This window comes from Strongylocentrotus purpuratus, unplaced genomic scaffold, assembly GCF_000002235.5.
Source record: "Strongylocentrotus purpuratus isolate Spur 01 unplaced genomic scaffold, Spur_5.0 spur5_scaffold_13, whole genome shotgun sequence".
Classification (NCBI taxonomy): Eukaryota; Metazoa; Echinodermata; class Echinoidea; order Camarodonta; family Strongylocentrotidae; genus Strongylocentrotus; species Strongylocentrotus purpuratus.
The window spans coordinates 14962161-14983711 of NW_022145598.1; the positions used below are offsets into that span (position 1 = coordinate 14962161).

The 21551-nt window shown below is 36.7% G+C and overlaps 2 protein-coding genes across 2 annotated transcripts in view; one reads left to right on the forward strand and one right to left on the reverse strand.

The window, feature by feature from the left end:
- The window catches only part of LOC574645 (nucleolar protein 4-like), a 14632-nt gene extending 7072 nt beyond the window's left edge, over window positions 1-7560 (forward strand). The window contains exons 4-7 of the mRNA XM_030983556.1: window positions 188-331; window positions 3005-3233; window positions 3760-3810; window positions 4448-7560. Coding sequence (XP_030839416.1) covers window positions 188-331; window positions 3005-3233; window positions 3760-3810; window positions 4448-4608 — 585 coding nt within the window. The 3' untranslated portion in view covers window positions 4609-7560. The remainder of the gene's footprint in view (window positions 1-187; window positions 332-3004; window positions 3234-3759; window positions 3811-4447) is intronic.
- A 951-nt stretch (window positions 7561-8511) lies between these two features.
- LOC105440644 (enoyl-[acyl-carrier-protein] reductase, mitochondrial-like) lies at window positions 8512-21532 on the reverse strand. Its single transcript, XM_030982982.1, has 8 exons — window positions 21336-21532; window positions 20464-20561; window positions 19622-19753; window positions 15210-15353; window positions 12644-12846; window positions 12069-12142; window positions 11250-11383; window positions 8512-10342 (listed from the first exon to the last, which is right to left on the reverse strand). The coding sequence occupies exons 1-8, from the start codon at window positions 21506-21508 to the stop codon at window positions 10176-10178; spliced, it is 1125 nt and encodes a 374-aa protein (XP_030838842.1). The 5' UTR covers window positions 21509-21532; the 3' UTR covers window positions 8512-10175.
- Window positions 21533-21551: the final 19 nt, after the last annotated feature.

Consider the following 21551-nt stretch of genomic DNA (forward strand, 5'->3'; position numbering starts at 1 on the left):
GTTCAGCCTCTTCTCATAAAGTGTTTACTTACGAAAGGTAAAACAAACCATCAACCATCTCGAACATTACCCATCCTATTTGTTCACCCCCCCCCCTCCCTCCCTTTCTCCCCTATCAACCTACCTTTGTTTACCGGTATACTGAAATTATGAATCAACCTCATCTTCATTTTTCACCCCCGTGCAGTCATTAAGACCCACTCCGCCCCATCTCACCTCAGCTCGGGCCGAACACATTCTAGCCGCCGCGTGTGAGAGTGAAAGCGAGAACGCTAAGAGGTTACGTCTAGAGCTCATGCAGGCAGGCCACACAGTCACTTCAGTATCTTCAGTAAGTGTTTATTCAATTCTTCCTCTTCTGTTCTTCTGTTTGTTTGTTTTTTGTTATGTATTTGCACCACTTTGAACTCATATTTTCCCATTTGTACTTCACTCTGTATGCTTATGCACACATCAGAAATAAGAAAATAAAAGTTATGTAAAACAGGAAAATACATGCGGTCAATTTTAAATGAGATAGGGAAAGTATTTTACAAAAGACATTAAATCTTGTACTTTTTTCACATTAATACAGTTAGTACGCAATGTTACTACAACTTACATTTCTTTTATAAATGTAATGCTTCCTGGGAGAAATTTCAATTTATTTAAACATATTTGTTACATTTCGATGTGATGCACACTGTCTTGTGTTTGTATTTTGTTTTTAGTTAGGGTGAGAAGTTTTCAAATAAAATGGAGAAAATAGTAAACAAAAATAGACAAGTGAGAACAAATTTAAATGGAAAACAAATACAGACATTTATAGTTATTACAATTTCCAATCGTACTCATTGTAGACACTATTATTTCATTGCATTGAAACCTTACTCATGACAATTCTATTTTCTATAGCTTATAGGAGCATAGATAATAATAGCCATGATTGGAGAATAGATTTGAAGTAAATGTAGAATTATTTGAATGTCATTTGAAGATTAAAAAAAATTAATCAGGACAATGAGGACATGGATTTATTTAAAAAAAACATAACACCAAGAATTAAGAATCCATACAAAACTTATTTATAAGGAGAGGCATCAATATCTAGTATGTAATCCAATGTTGCTTGTTAGCGATACTACAATACGAAGACACTATTCTTTCTTCTCACTAATGACTTGTTTCATTGTTTTCATGTAGAATAATTCCTGTTGTATAAAACCAGTCCTGGTTCTTCACACATTATTTTTTGTATAATGGCTTCTAACAATCACTCACGTTATCAAAAACATTGATTTAAAAAGAAAGATATATAACACCACGAATTAAGAATCCATGCAAAACTTATTTATCAGGAGAGGCGCAAATATTGCTGTCATCTCCCTGCAAATATATAGTATTTAATCCAATGTTGCTTGTTAGCGATACTATACAATACAAAAACACTTTAATCTTTGTTCTCAATAATGACTTGTTTTCTCATGTAGAATAATTCCTGTTGTATTAAACCAGTACTGGTTCTTCACACATCATTTTTTGTATGGCTTCTAACGATCACTCACGTAATCACGTTATCACGTTTTGAGTACTTTCGTAGAACTATCCGATCTACAAAGTGTTGGGTTACAATTTTGTAGTACGTGACCCAACATTTCGTTGAAATACTATTGTAAAACAAGAACAGTTATGTTACTTGACGCAGATGTTAACAAAATAAATGTAAATGGTCACTGAGAAGGAAATAACAGAAAAAGAATCACACGTAAATCTTCGGCCATGATAAAGGTCGGCTCTATCTGAAAGTTAGTGGCTGGACCACCCCCCCCCCGCCCCACCCCCTCCCCCCGTACCATAGCCCCCAAAGAGCTTGGGGAATCCGGCAACAGTTCCCAGTCTGTCCGCACAGCGTATGCAGATTAGCTGATTACGCCGATCCTTTTCAACTTCTCGAACGCCGTTACCAGCGCATATATCCCGCTCTCGGAATTCGCGAGATTTCGTGACGTATCTGCCTCGCCCACCCATCCAAGACGATAACCCAGATAAGAGTACATGTAAACCTTTAAAAAAAAAAGAGGAAATGAAATATACGTAATGACTAGTCTCAATGACAAGCACTTTTGTTTTCAAGTGGGGAAATGTAGGGGCAGGTACGACAAGAGTCACGTGGCGAAGGCCTACACGCAAAAGCGTGAGTATTCGTGATTTAATACCGGCCTGTAGAAGAAAAGAAAGAAAAAAAAAACAGAAACGTGCAAATCCTATATTTCTTAGATTAGATAGCTTGCATCTATGAAAGTGGTCAAAACGTGAGAACGCGATTACGTGAGTGACGTTACAAGCCTTATTTTAACGAGAGAGAAATGTATCCATAAATAAGTGTTTTTTGACATTTGAAATTTTGTTTTTTCTAATTTTCTTCTTATATATTCTCACTGTGACAAGCACTAATCTTAAGAAATAAGGGGTGCGTTAAACAGGGATTAGAATCTTACTTATACATTTATACGTTTATATGAACTTATTTCTATCATTCCACTTATGTCATATATGTGTCTTTTATTATAAATGTAAAAAAATGTATATGGTTGATATGATGATGATTTGTGATAACGGTAAAACTATATATATATATATATATATATATATATATAATATTGTATTTAGCTCAGGTCCACAAGGGTTTTGAATTTTAAATAAATGTAATTAAAAATGTGTAACTCTATAAACTCACATTCTCAGTAAGCCAATAGGCTTTTGAAAAGGTATAAGTCATAAAAGCGTTTATAATGATGTGGTTTGTTAATTACAACGATAAAAGAACAATACGAAACATTAAACAAAAATGCTCCCCAGGGAGTGGAAATGTGCACACAGTGTGTGCGGGCAAGCACTGAAATCCAATGACCGGGGTAATAGTATTTTTGTAAAGCGCTTAGAGACATTTGTATAAAAAAAAAAAATATATATATATATATTATTATTATTTTTTTTTCTTCTTTTCTTTTCGTTTTTGTTTCAGAGTGAATCAGTGCGAGTAGACCAGCCTCAACATCGGGCCACGCCCCCTCACACGACACCTTCCAATCGGGTCGCGACATACTCCGATGAACCCCCCGCGAAGATGACGGCACGCCCCTCCGACTATCGCTTCAACGGGGTGGGGACGCACGATCCGTACTATGCCAGCATCGCCCCGCACCATCCGGTGAACGTGCTGCAGGCTACGCAACATGCTCAACTTACAAATGGTATGAAAACCGAAAACAATGTTCATTTGTATATTTTGATACACCCCCATTTTCTACTGCTCACCTCACAGTTTTTTATCTGAGATTTGAAGATATCTTAGACTTATTTACAAGTTCTTATTCTTGTTTTTCTCTCTTCGCCCTCCTTTTCCTCTGTCAAATTCTTATTTGCCTTTTTTCTTCATTTTTTCATCTTCATTATCATCAGCCTCTTTTTTCCTAACTTTGCAAACTTTCTCTCTCTCAATTTCTCTCACTCTCTTGTTATCCTTCCATATATATTCTTCTCTTTTTTTCTCTTTCCTCCTCTTTATTCTTCTCATAAGACGATTATCACCATCAGTATTAATTGTTATCTCCCTTTCTTTGGCGTATAAGATTGTGTGTTAAATAGATTTATGGAATTAGTTTCAGAGTATGAAGTATTTTTGGTATGAATGAAATATCACTGCAGCATCACAAAAAAAAAAATCCATTTTCTACATGTCTATAGTCCTGATGTGTCTTTTTATTTCATTTTTCTTAGCTCTTGAATTGCAAACAGGCTTTAATCAGCAACATGCTCAACTTACAAATGGTATGAAAACCGAAATCCACGTCCATTTGTATGCCCCCATTTTCAAGTTTGTGACCCCAAATTGTTGATCTTAAGATTTGATGATATCTTAGTCTCATTTACATGTTCTTCTTTTCTTTAATCCATGTACTTTCTTATTCTTCTTTTTCTCCTCCTCCTCCTGCTCTTCCTCTGCCAAATTCTTACTTGCCTCTCTGTTCTTTATTTTCATCTTCAATATCTTCATCTTCTTCATGAATTTAACCTTCATTTGCATCCTTTTCTCTCTTACTTTCCCCTCACTCTCTTTTTCTTCTTCCATATCTATTCTTCCTCTTTCTCCTCCTTCCTTCTCTTTCTCCTTCTCATAATATGACTATCATCATCATTATTAATTGTAATTTGGCATATAATCTTTGCGCCAAATCAATTCATAAAATTTGTTTCAGGAAGTATTCCAGTATGAAGTATTTGTGGTATGAATGCAATATCACTGCACCATCACAAACATAATGTTCTTTTAAACATGTATATAGTCCTGATGTATCTTTCATTTATGTTCTTTCCCTTAGCTATTGAATTACAAACAGACTTTAGTCGTTTAAAATTTCATTATTAATATTTAATTTGTTATCTCTTTCCTATGTTTCCCTTGTAGGACCAACAGACCTTAGCGTTAAGAAGATGACTTCCAAAACGCAGCTTAGCCAGACGGAGGTAACCAACATACGGCAGCTCATCACAAGTTATCGGGAGTCGGCCGCCTTCCTCTATAGATCAGCCGATGAGCTAGAACAAATGCTGCTCCAACTCAACTGAAGCTACTCACCTTTTACTATATAGATACTCCAAATCACCTATTCCACAAGCATCTAGAAACTATAGTGGTATATTTTTCAACAACAAAAGAAAGCCATAGTTTTGACCTTTTCCAAGTGTATGCTTGGTACATGTATATATAAATCTGGGAGGTTTAATTTTCCATTTACTGTTTCATAAAACTTGTTATCATAAAAAGTTACAATAACTGCTATAAGCTACTGAAATCAAAGCAGTTGATTGGCTGTTAGCAATTTTGTCATAGATATGAGACGGTTTTTATTAATTACAGGGTTTATGAAATGGGAAACTGGCAGTGTTTCTGTTCTGAAACAGAGAGGGTATACAAACATATAGGTCCAGATTAATTATTTGTTAAGTAAATAAACTATAATTTTCTCTTCATGCACTTCCGCCAAAACTTCCATTATATATTTTACAGCTCATATGAATTATCTCAAGATGAAATTCGTCCTCACTTTATTTTATAGGATGGATATTTTTATGTTTCATAAAAATTGCTTTCAATAATAATTATTTTAAACAGTTTGGGCTAGGATGCCGTATTTGTCCTTGTTTTTATTAGGAGTGAAAGTTCTTTATGCGAAAAATGAAGATGATTTTGCAATTCATAATCTCATTTCAGTACAAGGCAATGCAGAAATACATGTAGCCCAGCAATGATGCTCAAGTGTCACTCCGCTGTTCATGATAGAAAAATGGCAAATTGGCAACTCAATAATGTTTAGAAATTGGCAAATTGGCAACTCAATAATGTTTAGGAATTACACACAGTGCCTCTTGTTTCATGATATGATTAGTTTAAAGGATTGAAATTTATAAGATATCTGACCCATAAAAACCATGGTAAACCAGACAATCATCCAAAACTAGATTGTGTCTCACATGATTTTTCAAAGCACAGGGATACATGTATATTGACACGATTTACATCAGTGACTGAAAATGACTTTTATTTAATTGATTATACTGATTTTAGTCTTATGTTCTATATCTAAAAACTGTTGTTTTATAGTTATAATATAATTACACATTACTATAAGTTTAGTAAGCTAGTACTTTTGAAGTTACGTTCAGAGTTTGCTTGTTTTGAATAGCAGTGGTGGATTCGAAAGGAAAATCTTGCTATAAATATCTTTCTCACAACTCGGTCAAATGTGCAAATATATTACAAATATGTTGAAAAAGTCAGTCAGTGTTATTGGCTAGTTGATATGTAAATATATTATACGGTAAACTCTTTCACTATTTCTTACTGAGATTTTTTATACTGTTGAATGTTTTTCCTCCTTCTCTTGGTTTTGGTTTTGACAAGGTTTTTTTGTTGTTTCGTTTTCCTGTTTTTTCTTTTTCAACTTTGGGTGTGCTTATCATATTATGTGCAATATCATTTCCCGATGGTCTACATGGGCTACCCACGTGAAAGTGGGTTAATAGCTATACTATGGTGCTGTGTAGGTTTCACAGTTGAGGAAGAATCACTTGTATAGTACTAGTCTTGTAAATACAGGTGACTTTATTAATAAAACACATGTTTGATTGCGACACTGAAGTAAATTGTACAGTCAAACCTGTTTTAGTGGCCACCTCTCTGTAAAAGTCACCTGTCTATACAGGGTTCACCTATATCGCCTCCCTTGAGAAGGATCGCGTTGAGGAACTTGTCTAAATATTAAAAAAGGCCACCTGTCTACAGTGGTCGCTGCTTGTTCCTGTGTGTGGCCTCTATAGACAGGTTTTGACTTTATAACTTCAAAATGTTTTATATTTTAAGTATACACAACCTATTTCAATGTTCGAAATTGAAGAGACATTTTGAACTCCACTAACTTGACTTTATTAGCACAGGGGAGAGATGTGCATTTCGAACGAAGTTTTGAAAGTACTTTGAGTAATTTATGTTAGTTTATATCTTCTTTGTGTAAAAGAAGTAATGTCTTGAAAGTACTATGGGAAGCGAAAGGTGTTAGAAGATAATGAAAAAATAAAGCATCATGATTGCCTTGCTGAGTGGATTATGCGCACAGATTTTGAAAGAAATGATTCTGCAATTTTTCTACTTTTTAATGATGACACAGTAATTATGTACACACGGTGATTATGTACAATTGTGACATACAGTGTTTCAGCTTTCTGACTGTATGCCTTTGCTTTTCATCAAGCATACATGTAGTTGTAGAAGTATGAAAGCCTTTAGCAAATCCAATAGATTTGCACATTTTCAGAAAAATTGTTAGAATCAAAGATTGTGAAATACCTTTAAGAACCGACCACCCGTGTTGAAAAAGTGGCGTTTTATACATTCTTATACAAAATTTGTTTGTTCCTTTTTAATGGTCAACTTTCACTTTTGTGATTCACTTTTCTGCAGATGTTTTTAAAAAGTCATCATTATCTTATAGGTGAACATGGACAACTTAAATTGGACAATAGTTGACATGAAGTTACTCGAATATGCCCTTGCCTTTAAGAACTTAAATATTTGTAGTTAGAAAGAAAGTTTAATGACATTTGCGATATACTTTAATTGCTGCTTTGCTTTTATAGAGTTATGTGCATACTAGGTGTGCTATTTTATGTGTTTATTTATTACCTCAAATCAACAGCAATTTTAATTTTGTGCTATTAAAACTATTTGATGAGTGAGCATCTCTGGGATTCTGAAGAAACAATATATTGGCTGTTCGAAGCAAGAAGGACGTTAACTCATTATACTACAGAGTTAGCAACATTCTGCCTCTGAAACTGTTAAAATTATATATATATATCATGTCATACATAACATCAGAACTTTGTTCTTGTCAAGGGTACAATATTATCTATTTGGAGCCACAATCATGATGGTAAAGTCCATTACCAAATGTTGAATTTACTAGCGCCATCTGCTGATGTTGAGCATGCAGAAGACATAACAAATCCGGGGGGGGGGGGGGGGGGTACTCACATATTAGGACATACAGGGGTGTGCAGCTCTAATTGGTAACTTTTTTACAAAAAATCCCTAAACATGGGTCCCACTTTGTGGAAAATGCGTCTTTTTTTTGAGGGAAATGACCCTAAATGACCCCTAATAATGGGTAGGGGTTTCGAGGTTTGAGCAACACACCCCGTTCAAACCAAATCTGAGTACCCCCCCCCCCCCCCCCCCCCAAACAACGGATTGCTTGCACAGATCATCTTTAATTCCTTTCTGGCTCAAACAGGATGTTTTCCCTTCCACAACTCCATCCATCTTTAATTCCCTGTTTATTGGTTTTCCAAATATAACACAAAACAGTAGTGTGCAAATCCTTCTTCTTTTGTTTACAAAAAGCAAAATTTGGCAGTTGAAAAAAAATTGTATTATTTATATCCTCTTATTAGTTCTCTACAGGCTGTTGACATGATGTCAGTGCAATATTGTGTTTATTATTTAGAGTTTTAGCCATTTCTGCTGAAATCGATTGAATCACTTTTATTTTATTGACAGAGTCAGTATCAGCTAGTTACGTAATCTTGCCGTGTAAGAGAGACAGTAGCAGCACTTGCCTTTTCATAGATCATTAGAAAGATGCTTGTGTTTTATTCGGTGTGACAATGTGTTTATTTGTTTTCTAAATAACTACAAACACACTGTACTTCTGGATTTTGTTTTAGTCGTTTACTATGTTTACACATTGTTTGGTAAGTTCACAGAGAGAGATTTTCTGATGTTCTTCATATTTTATGTTGGGTTTGCAATATTTCTTAGTTCTCTTTCTGTTGCAATGTTCCTAAAAATACACATATGTCGTCTTTATTTTCTGTTCAAGGATGTCTATAAACAACCCCTTTAACCATTGCTCTTTTACAGGGTCTACATTTTGATTTTGATTTTGTTGTATTATATTGCGCTGTTTTCTTCTTAAAGTTCTATTGTGTAGAATATCTCCTAGTTGTGTTTGAGAGAGCTACAAAATTATGCTTAATAGATATAAATAATGTGAATTCCCTCGCATTCACTGTAGAATTTTGCAATTGCATTTGCACAATCTTAGAAAATTATACAAAGATGGAATTATCCACTCTTTAAGGAGAACAAGAGTGGACATAATGTATTTGCAATGAAGAGAAATATTGAAGAATAGTTTTATTGCGTTGCACACTGTGCTTGTTTCTTATACAGTTTTAGCCTTTTTGAAGAACTAACCGTTCAAACTTGTTTATACCAACTCTTTGTACATTTTATCTTTATAAGATGTTCTGTTCACTTGCTATTTATATGTGATAATGTGGTTGAAAAGATTAAGACATTGTACTGAGAGATTTTTCATAGAGATCTATCTTGTTGGAATCGTTCGAGTTTTTAGTGTGTCAATTTTTGACATGTTTTAGGTATTTCCAAATGTTAGGAATTTTCTTACTCCTGGTGGCTCTATTTCTGAGCATCTTTTTTTGTCAAACTTATTTATTTTGCACTTTGTCAACTGATAGACAAAAAAATACACAAAAATATTGCACAAAAATAACTGCCTTTTCCGACCATTTATTGTTTCAATGCCTCCTTAATTAACGTGTCGAGTGATTGAGAAAGTAATTGTGTACATGGACATCCTACCATAAGTGAAAGGACAGTATTGAGTAGGAGTATGAAAATAAAACTTTGTTATATACAGGTCAACAGAATTTGTACTGAAATACCACTTACAATTATTTATTTATTTTTTATTTATTGAGGGGGGGGGGGGGGGGGAGCTTTTGTTCTTACGATGCCTCTATCCCGGCTAAATAACCCTAGGATGGGATTATTCCTACCACAAGCAGCAAACAATGTAACTTACATGTAGAAAGGCAAAGTAAGACAAATTAAAAATCTTTCTTAAAGACCCCATCAGATCAAAATACAACTTGGTATCAATGGAAAGCTGAATGAACATAGAATACAAATACTTAGAAACACTCATATATTTTCCCTTTCTGTTTTGCACAAAAGCAAATTTAAACCTCATTTTCCACATCCCTCAAGATTGCGGATCAACGGGTCCAATATACCGCAGTTACAGTGACGACATAACGTGTGGACCCAATTGGCTCGCCTATATAGCTGAGGCGATATGCCATGGTTAATTAATGCATAGTCATAATGCATACCCCACATAAGATGATGTCATCAAGTCGATTTTTAGGTTGACAACTTCTGATTTTAGAAGCTTTAGATTGTGAGTTTCAGAGAGCCATTACTCCTCTGACAGATACTAAAATAGCATATAATTGATATCATTATAATCTATAGCTTATAAGTTTTCCATTAATATACAATTCCATCTATTTCATTCTTATACTTCTGACGACTGCTGTAGCTGAACCACTGAATAAATAAAGCATAATATTCCAAGCTGAAATCAACAAAAATCTAAATTCCTTGATCCTTACTGGTAGAATATCTACTTAGGTTCAATCGTATTCCCCCATGAAACGTGACCCACTTACAATCCTTCATCAAAGATGTCTGTAAAACCGAACAGAACAAGTTACTCCTGTACAAAAGTTCAAAGGTCACATCATATCAGGGGTCAAGCAAGGGTCCATCATGACCCAAATGTGAGGATTTGTTTCTCCGTGGAATATTCACCCAAAGCCTTCTCCAGGGCACTGCCATAATTCTCAATGTCAACCAGTCTGTGCTGTGGCGCCCTCAGTTGTCCCGATCCACCCCATCTGCAGAGTTGATCAAACATCTGTCTGGCTTCCTCGCCTGGTTGAATAAAAAAAAAAATATATAAAAAAATATCAAAAATTTAAAAAAGTATTAAACAAAAAATATCAATATCCGATTTATACAATTCAAAGCGGTCTTTACAAACTTAATAGAAGGAGTCTTTAAAGCCCGTCTGCACTACTTTTGCCAGGGGGATTAGACCTCCCTGCAAGGTCACTGGCAGGTGGTTATCTCATCAAATCAGCTCTCAATTAACATAAGAAAAAGAGGTTAATGGGGGATGAACATAAGAAAAAGAGGTTAATGGGGGATGAACTGGCACCGCTTAGGCACTGTTTGCTATATAGAGGGCGCAAGTAGCTATAAGTAGTGCAGTGGTCAGGTTTTAAGTTTTATTATAGTATAGGAGTAATCTATGTAATACCTCAAACTCAATCTACATGTAGTGACAAAGCAGTTTCCATTTTAGCTCTGCATCAATCTCTTGGTCATATGAACAATGTTTAGAGACATCGATCATGCTCCATCCAATCATGCACTTGATGGGTATTAGCAACATCATGGAACTTCATGTAATATTCCTTTGCAAGACATTAATTTACAATTGCCACTCTCTACCCAGGTGTTAAGTGGGTGCCTGTTGGATTTATTCCTTGAAATGCACTATATGCTGATATTGTACGATTTTGTTTCGAGAAATGTGTATATATGCGTATTTTTATTGAGACAGGGCCTTATGGAAGACCAGTTTTTAATCTGAATGAGATACCCTGTATAAATATGTGAAATAGAAAATTAAAAAAAAAAAAAAAAATGCTTGTTGGAGCAAAAGCTGGATTAATAATTCCAAAAGCCTTTAAAACACACATAGACATGCTGTATCATAATGCAATATACACAAGCAGGATATTATCATTATTAATGAGGTCAAGGGTCGACTTACTTCCAGCATTCTCTTGATGCCATCTGCTCATCCAGTAACCTTTGAACTTGAGGTCATCGAAGATGAGTGACCCTGTTGGGACCATGACGGGCTGCTTGGACATTCCTCCATATGTAACGATAGTACCGCCATGTCTGTAAAAGAAGGGAGAGAAAGAGTGAGGGATAGAGACAAAGAGAGAAGGATAGAAAAAGAAGGTTGATGGTCGATGATTGTTTTACTTGACTAAAAAGAAAGCATGTATATGCTTTTAAGTAACCAGGGGTAAGCAACCAGGGGACTGATGGCTTTAAGTCCTCTCCAAGGGGCTTGGTAATGAGGATTAATGCCTTACCAAAGGGCACAAGTGCATTGACTTGCTTTTGAACCCAGGAACTCTTGGTTACGTGACCATTGCTCTACCATTGAGCCACTGATCAGTACAAATGGCAAAGGCATCAAGCAGCTAGATTTGTGCAGACAATAACCGATGATTTGTCCTAATAGATTTGTTATTACAAGATAACATAATTTTTTTAGGATTCAACTAACCTCTGGAAAAAGAATGAAAAGTGGAAAGGGGGAGAAAAAAATTAAGGAAAAAAAAGAAAAAAGAGAAGAATAAAAGACAAAAAGGAATTTAAAAAAAAAATAATAAAAAATAAAATAGAAATATTAAAAAAGTAAAAATTTCAACCACATGATTTATTCAAATACTCGTTTCTAAACATAAGATTAGATACTATTTTCTTTTACTCAACAATCTAACGTTGCAAATCATACTTGATTCATAGCACAAGATAGCACAAGATTTGTCAAAATTCAAAGAAGTTTACTCACTGGATTTGTTTGACAAGAGCTATGATGCTCTTTCCACCGACAGCATTCACTGCAAGTTTAGGTTTTGGCAGGTCCTGTTGAGGAGAAAGAATAATGCCTACATGTAAAATTCCCAAAATATATAAATAACCACAGAGAAATCAAGTAAAAATATTTCTTGAAGACTTATTGTTTGGAAGCTACTTCTGTAACTCACCAATGAAAAGCTTTTACAATATCTTTTCAGATTTGTTCACAATGCACCTGTGTATGCATGATATATGAGGATATACATGTGCACCCCTCCCCCTCCCCCCCCCCCCCCACAAAAAAAAGAAGAAAAGCATTATGTCATCAAAGTAATAATATGGACCATTATGCTCAGAATCAATGTTCTTACATATATGTATTCATTGGGAAATTGAAAAGACTGAATCCCACATTTCTGCACATCAAAATCATTCATCACAAGATAACATGGATTATCCTTCATAACACTGCATAGAAAGAAAAAAATAAAGAGAACAACAAAAACTGTGCCCTTTTCAAATATCCCGCAGCGTATTTCCTTCAACCTGATCAAATTCAAGACGAACCTTCAGCAAAGTCGATGCTCCCTTTCGAAGGTCACCCTCTGTAGTTACAACGGTTGCTCCCAGGCCGTGAAGGTAGTCTGTGAGTTCCTGCAGGTCAGGTCTATCTCTCACGATGTTGATTGTCTTTAAGCCTCTAGCTGCTGCAATCTGTATGAGAGCCTGTCCGGCCCCGCTATTAGCTGCATTCTGCATGACCGTGTCACCTTGGGAGGGGAAAGGTTAAAAAGCCCTTCATTGCAAACCGTTAGTGGTGTTTTTGGTCTGAACCATTTGATCCAGGATGCTATGACTTAGACATAACAGTTGAGCACTAAGAGCTAAAAATCAATTTAAAAACTAGATGGAATTTTGACTGCGCGCAGTCGAAAATGATGCCTCCGCCATAGAGCAATTTAAACAAGTTTGGAGTTTAAATCTCCAGTGGTTCTTGAGATATTATGATAACAATCTCAATGTATGGAATTTCATAAGTTGACCTCTGTGACCCTTGACCTTTGACCTACGTGCTCCAAAATCTAATCAGATCGTCTTCCTATGGTGATACATACTATCCTTAAGTTTGAAGTTTTTACATCTCCAGTGGTTCTTGAGATATCATGATAACAATCTCAATGTATGGAATTTCATAAGTTGACCTCTATGACCCTTGACCTTTGACCTACGTGCTCCAAAATGTAATCAGATTGTTTTCCTATAGTGATACACACTATCACTAAGTGTGAAGTTTAAATCTCCAGTGGTTCTTGAGATATCATGATAACAATCTCAATGTATGGAATTTCATAAGTTGACCTCTGTGACCCTTGACCTTTGACATACGTGCTCCAAAATCTACTCAGATCGTCTTCCTATGGTGATACATACTATCCTTAAGTTTGAAGTTTAAATCTCAAATGGTTCTTGAGATATCGCGCTAACAAACTCAATACAAGGAATTTCATAAGTTGACCTCTGTGACCTGTGACCTTTGACCTACGTACTCCAAAATCTAATCAGATCGTCTTCCTATGGTGATAAATACTATTCCCGAGTCTTAAGTTTAAATCTTAAATGGTTCTTGAGATATTGTGATAACGGTCAAACGAGACGGACGTACGGACGTACGGACGGACAACCCGAAAACATGATGCCTCCGGCACCACCTTCGGTGGCGGAGGCATAAAAATGAGTTCATTTCTGCAGCAGTACACTGCTTTTCATGACCAGACAAAATCATTTGACAATAAACATTAAACAATCAATGTTTTCACGTACAATGTTGCACTTTGTAATGTTCTTAAACGTGAAATTCAAAGAAAATCACAAATATGTCAACTAATGTATCACTAGAAACTGGTAAGCTAACAGATGGCCATCGTACAAGTTTGAGGTCAGCTACATATCGGGTGATTTATAAAAATAAAAATACAACCACCTCCATAGCAGCTGGGATATACGAGAGATTCGCCAGAAAAATAACGATGTTTTAATGACGTCACAACAGGGACCAATACTGCCCAAGCAGACGACATACCATAAAGAATAAACATAATTGCAAAGCTATTATTTGTCAAATTATAATGAGTTTAGTGTATATAAATGTAATGGCATGTCAAACCGATTAAAATGGGACATGACCCGATTCTGATAACTAAAATCTTTGGCTTGTAAATACACAGGATAGGGGTTAATAACAATCAAAGAAACCAGACTTTCAAATTGAAAAGCCCCCGGATTGATATTAAGGACAGCATTTGTTCCCTCTTGAAACGCCGAACATACCGCGGTGTGCGCAGCTGAATATACAATGGCGTCTTATTTTGTTTACAAGCGACAGATTCCTTTTTTTTTGTATCGCTGCATTTGTCATCAAAATAAAGCCATGTGCGGGGTTTAGAGTGAGGCAATAGATTATACATTTAGCCTGACGGAAGTGAAGTAAGAGAAAGAACTCAAGAGAAGATGAAAACACAGGCACTGAAAATGTGTGAGATGTCATGGGACATCGTCTGCTTGTGCAAATCATGTCCCTGCTGTGATCTCACACATATCAGCAGCGTTCGGAGAGCTATTCAGGTGCTATGCCGGGGCTGTATTTAAGCGTTTTGTAATTTATAATAATCATTACTTCGAATGTTTCCAAGCATTGAATTTTGATAACCTTGTCGAATCAAAGTTTCAACTTTGCAATAATGAAAATAAAGCTAGATTTAAAATCAATGAATATCTACTTTAAACAAAATTCTAATTTGTCTTACCGTATGCTTAATATGAAGGAAATAGTGGAGACATATTTTTTAGTCAACTTTTCCTACATTTATACAAAATAGAGAGAAAAAGAAAAGCTTTCTTCTATAAACAGGTCTTAATGCCTCTTTAATACCCAATGTTATTCTTAACTGCCAAACTTCTTGTTACTAGAAAGGCACTGTATAAAACATCCTTGAATAGCTTCTAGGAGCTACTGAAAGGGATTAACGTTTCAAGAATAAAGTTGTTATAATTTAAATGATGATAATCAGTTCGGCATTTGGTCAAATTGTTGGGTTCTAAGCATGTTTCTCCTATGGCTACCTTTAACACTCACCTTCTACTAAATTCTCAAAATCAGCGAGCATTCTGTAAGCTGTACATGCGTTGACTTTAACAGTTGCTGCGATGAGAGGGGGTGTGTCTTCAGGAACTACCATCACTTGATTGGCAGGGCAAACAAGATGTGAACACCAAGTACCTGTGTGAACACAACATGACAATAAAGAATTTTTTGTAAATGTTCAAGCTGAATAAATAAAAATGCGATAAATCTCTATAAAGGCAATCTGTCCATGATGGTCCCCTGCAAACTAATATATGTTGTAGAGACTATCTCGATTGACTACATGTATGGTTTTACTGGGTCACTTTTACTTTTTTTGCATCTACAAAGATAACCCTAACAAATGCCTGTCCCTTTCCAAGCTTACTAAAGAACTGATTACAATTTGGCCTTAATATATAGGAACTATATAGGAATATAGGAACTAAGCTTAAAGAAAAGATGTAGTTTCAACAAATTCAAACCTTGGAACAAAAGTGGTTATTAGAAGTCTTGGGCAAGTGCAAGGTATTTGGTCACTTGGAGTCCAAGATGTTACAAAGCATTGTACAATTATGAATATGAATTGACATTAGATCTTCTCTTTTCACTTCACACCAGTAGTTCGTCTGATCAAAGTTTCTGCTAAGGCAATTAACTGAACAATTATCAGTCAGATATATACACCTGTATATACTAAATTCTGACATAATAATAATAATAATCATGAATCTGGAGTTGTATAGCGCTTAATAGGGAATACCGTCTCTAAGCTCTTTACAGATATATAACCCCAGTCATCGGATTCATTCAAGCACAATGTGCACCATCTCCACTCCCTGGGGAGTATTCGGTTCCATGACACATGCTCCGCCGACGATTGCTCCGCCGACATTTACTCCGCAAAACGCGACAATTGCTCCGCGACATTTGCTCTACGACATTTGCTCCGACGTCAAATGCTCCGCCGACAGGTGCTCCGCCGACAGTTGCTCCGTCGACAGTTGCTCCGCCGACAATTGCTCCGCCGACAGATGCTCCGCCGACAATTGCTCCTCCGACAATTGCTCCGCCGACAATTGCTCCGCCGTCAATTGCTCCGCAAAACGCGACAATTGCTCCGCCGACATTTGCTCCGCCGACATTTGCTCCGCCTGAAGCGACACTTGCTCCGCCGACATTTGCTCCGCCGACATTTGCTCCGCCGACATTTGCTCCGCCGTCAATTGCTCCGCCGACAATTGCTCCGCCTGAAGCGACAATTGCTCCTGTGACATTTGCTCCGCCGACAATTGCTCCGCCGACATTTGCTCCGCCGACATTTGCTCCGCCGTCAATTGCTCCGCCGACAATTGCTCCGCCTGAAGCGACAATTGCTCCGGTGACATTTGCTCCGCCGACAATTGCTCCGACGACATTTGCTCCGCATGAAGCGACACTTGCTCCGGTGACATTTGCTCCGACGACATTTGCTCCGCCCAAAAAGTGTCCCATTAAATACAAATGCTACTAGTACTACGACAAATGCTTCGCCGACAATATTTTTTTTTCACGGGTTGTTTTTGTTTCTTTCTTATTTTCTTCATTTTCTGAATGCATTTCATGAAATTATGTAAATGAAATGAAATGAATGAATGTTGATAATGTGGGAGGAAAAAGCAGTTGCCTAAAAGTCATTTCGAATATACTGAAATAACTTTCCATCTATCACTGTACGTCCCACATAATGTACACTAAACACTCATTACATGTCATGGGAAGTTTTTTTTTTTTTTAAAGTAGAGCAGCAAGCCACATTCCCCAATACGCGCATACCTCCTAGTTAATTTCAAACAGCTCATCAATATGTAAGACCTGAAATTACCTCAATGAAAGAAGACTAATAACATGAGAGGAAAGAAAAGAGCAAAAAAGACAACCGTTTTTTGCTATTCCCCATAATGTTTGATTTAAAAAAATAAAAATAAAATTATAGCTCCTTACGCAAGTTCTCCGGCGAAAGATAATTACTCCGCTCAAAATCTGTTTCATGTATTACTCATTAGCTGATCCAAAGCTCAAGGCTATCTCTCTCACTCTCTTTCTCTCTCTCCCATGCTCCTCCTTTTCCTGTTTACACCGTTTTCTTGTCTTCTTTGCTCTTTTCTTTCCTCTCATGCTATTAGTCTTCTTTCATTTCCATCACTTCTTCTCTGCTCCCCCTCTCGAGTTCTATTTCTCTCGTGAAATTGAAACGTAAAGTAATACAATCATGTAGGCCTAGTACATTCTTGTTTAGAATAATATTTTCAATAATATCCAGTCCATTTTCTAAAGGTTTCTTTCCTTTAGTTAAGTGTATGTAGCTTTAATATATATATATGTTAGTGTGCAAAACACTCCGTTTCATTGGAGTACTTTGTTTTCACTAAATAATTTAAGGGACTCACGAAGCCACCGGAAGTAGAGCAATTGGCTTATCATGAAGAACTAACAAACTGCAACAAAATGATTTGTATAAATGTGAATAAGCAGAAAGGCTGCCATCTCATTTTCCCGTCTGAATGGGTTCTCTTCCTTACGTATATAAGTGCCCTTATTTTCTAACTTTTTTTTAATATTTGTGTGTTTATTAAATTTTCAATCATATAAAAATTACATATTTACAAGTCATTGGTAATAATTAGACAAACAAAAAAAACAATATGTATAAGAACAACTAACAATAATGAAAGGACAAGAAAGTTATAAAAAAAAAACATTATAGTAAAAAAAAAATACACTGTACACATATAAATCATAGTTTGAACTCCAGTGCATAAAGGGGAGTGAGGGGGCACAGGAATAAAAGTTAAATCAACATGAGTATCATAAGTCAAATCGCCATTTCTTAAAATGCGAAACAAGCTTGTTCCTTTTTTTCGCTGAGAAATATTCAATATCATTTTGTTTCTTTATAAAACTCTTGAAAAGATCAACACTTGGTAAATCCCCCTTACTTATTTTCTAAACTTCCATGATGACCTATTACATTGTATAATGCTTTACCTAGTAAGATGCATTGATCGAGGTAATTTCAGGTATTACATATTGATGAGCTACTTGAAATTAACTAGGAGGTATGCGCGTATTGGGGAATGTGGCTTGCTGCTCTACTTTTTTTTAAAAACTTCCCACGACATGTAATGAGTGTTTAGTATACATTATATGGGACGTACAGTGATAGATGGAAAGTTATTTCAGTATATTCGAAATGACTTTTAGGTAACTCCTTTTTCCTCCCACTTCATCAACATTCATTCATTTCATTTCATCTAGATTATTTCAAGAAATGCATTCAGAAAATGAAGAAGAAAAAAAGAAACGAAAAAAATAGATGTAAAGAAAATATTGTCGGCGAAGCATTTGTCGTAGTACTAGTAGCATTTGTAGTTTATGGGACACTTTTTGGGCGGAGCAAATGTCGTCGGAGCAAATGTCGGCGGAGCAATTGTCGCTTCAGGCGGAGCAATGGTCGGCGGAGCAATTGTCGGCCGAGCAAATGTCGGCGGAGCAAATGTCGGCGGAGCAAATGTCGGCGGAGCAATTGTCGCTTCAGGCGGAGCAATTGTCGGCGAAGCAATTGTCGGCGGAGCAAATGTCGGCGGAGCAAGTGTCGCTTCAGGCTGAGCAAATGTCGGCGGAGCAATTGTCGCTTCAGGCGGAGCAATTGTCGGCGTAGCAATTGTCGGCGGAGCAAATGTCGGCGGAGCAAGTGTCGCTTCAGGCTGAGCAAATGTCGGCGGAGCAATTGTCGGCGGAGCAATTGTCGGCGGAGCAAATGTCGGCGGAGCAAGTGTCGCTTCAAGCGGAGCAAATGTCGGCGGAGCAAATGTCGGCGGAGCAATTGTCGCGTTTTGCGGAGCAATTGACGGCGGAGCAATTGTCGGTGGAGCAATTGTCGGAGGAGCAATTGTCGGCGGAGCATCTGTCGGCGGAGCAATTGTCGGCGGAGCAACTGTCGGCGGAGCAACTGTCGGCGGAGCACCTGTCGGCGGAGCATTTGACGTCGGAGCAAATGTCGCGGAGCAAATGTCGCGGAGCAATTGTCGCGTTTTGCGGAGTAAATGTCGGCGGAGCAATCGTCGGCGGAGCATGTGTCGGGTTACCGAGTATTCCTACCAGATGGTCACCATGAGGGCATAGGCAATTACTGACATAAATGCTTTTGTCATCCTACCGGGTCCCCATTTCTCTCTTGGGTATTGAGTGGCAAATGCAGTTTAATGCTTTGCCAAAGGACATTTATAGTGCAGTGTCAGGGATCGAACACACGACCTTTGAATTTCAAGTCAAGTGCTTTAACCACTCAACTACGTCACTTCTCCATTAAGTCTGTGACAAAATTAACTAGAAAAAATAAGCTTGGATTTGTCCTCTTCAGACCAGATTAAACTGGTTCTAACCTGTCACACTTCCTTGGAAGATAACCCTCTCTCCTGGTGTCAAACCCTTGACATTGCTACCAACTTCTTGAATCTCTCCTACTCCTTCAAATCCTGCCACAGCTGGGAAGGCTGGCTTGATTGGGTAGATACCTAGCAGAAGAAATAATCAGACATGATTATATATACCTGTAAGGGAATATTCTCACTGGATGAATATCCATTCTTTAAAAGAAAATGTTCCGAAGATTTCTATCATAATTGCACAGAAAGTATATACAGAAGGAAGCTCATTATTACTTTAAAGAGAAGCATACTAAAATACTAAATGTCCCCCCCCCCCCCTAAAAAAAAATACAAAAAATACAAAAAATACAAAAAATACAAAAAATACAAAAAATACAAATACAAATACAAATTTAGTCAACAAGAAAACTTTCATCTTAATAGTCATTATAAAAAATGAACATTGTTGCTACGTTATTGTAATTGCAGTTGTTGTAATTGTAAACATGTATAGATTAGCAGAAGAAATATGAGTGAGTTATGGCAGCCAATGCAGGACTTTGAGCCTACCATAGCTTTCTAAACTGCAGTTCTTCCAAAAAAAAAAGCAAACTTCTTTGTGTTCCCCTTTTTTTCCAATAATTAATTCAATAATAATTATTTAAAACATCAAACTTAATTCTTGAATCTTATCCTATTTTTAGAGAGCAGTATATTCACTGCAAATCTGTTTTGGGGGTTTGTGTTCTGCAAAATGGGTGTATCAATAAAGTCAGCACTGTGGATTTGTCACTGCGCTGCAGGGTGTTTCATCATGGTATTGTTCAGGGAGGAAGGTTATTCACACACACACACACCTTGTATTGAGTTGATATCTGATGGGTTGACAGGGGATGCGATCATCTTCACAAGAACAGAATCATCCTCAACCTCTGGAATAGGCCACTGCTCTAACCTAGGTAAAAATACAAGACACGATGATCAAATAAAAATGATGGTCAAACAAACAATTAAAATTCTCTTAATATCTATAACGGCTGACTGTCAACGAAACGTAGTTCAGTCTTTTGTCAATTGTTTGTTGCTACGTCAGGCAGCCAGTGAAAACGAAATCGTTAATATGGAAATGCAAGCATTACTTTTAAGTAGACTAATAGAACTTGGTTATTCCTGACTCATTTTTCCTAATTGAGGCCTGAGCCTATAAAGATTATATTTAGATCCTCCTCTTTCATTTGATGCAACTCATATGATGCATATTTCAGGCATGAGTGATTGATATCAATTTGAAGAAAGGGTACCAAAAAGTCTTTTGCCAAGTTTTGGCTGATGATGGTATCAGAATTTCCAAGTGAATACAACATTTCTAGAAAGTTATTTTTTTACCCTTTCATACGACACCTCAGCCTTATAAACATGTGATTTTTATTATTAATTGTGATTCAATTACATAGAACTAGAGTCTAGACTAGATTCTAGACTAGTTTTCATTTTCGTTTTTTTTCTGGGACGCACTCTATTCAATATAGACCCTATGCATAGCATATTGAAACGACTTATAGATCTAGTATGAATAAGAATTAGCATTCAAAATCAAATATCATGGCCTCGGGCCAAAATCCAACTGTCCCCCCCCCCCCCCCCCCCATGCTTATCAGATTAAGCACGAACACAGTTTATCACGCGTGGGACTACAGATAAAAATGGACAGATCTATTTGACAACTTACTTTACCACCTTTACTGGATCTCCATACTTTTCGTATACCAGTGATTTACACGACCTAACTAAAGATAAGTATCTGACAGGTAAGAAAGTTCCACGAGATACATGTAATCTGGATATTTTCACAGATTTTGAAATCCATCTGACAGTATTCATGATGCTCATGGGCGCTGCCATCTTGGATTTGTGTTTACGGAAGTAAGAACACCCTCTTGCGGGT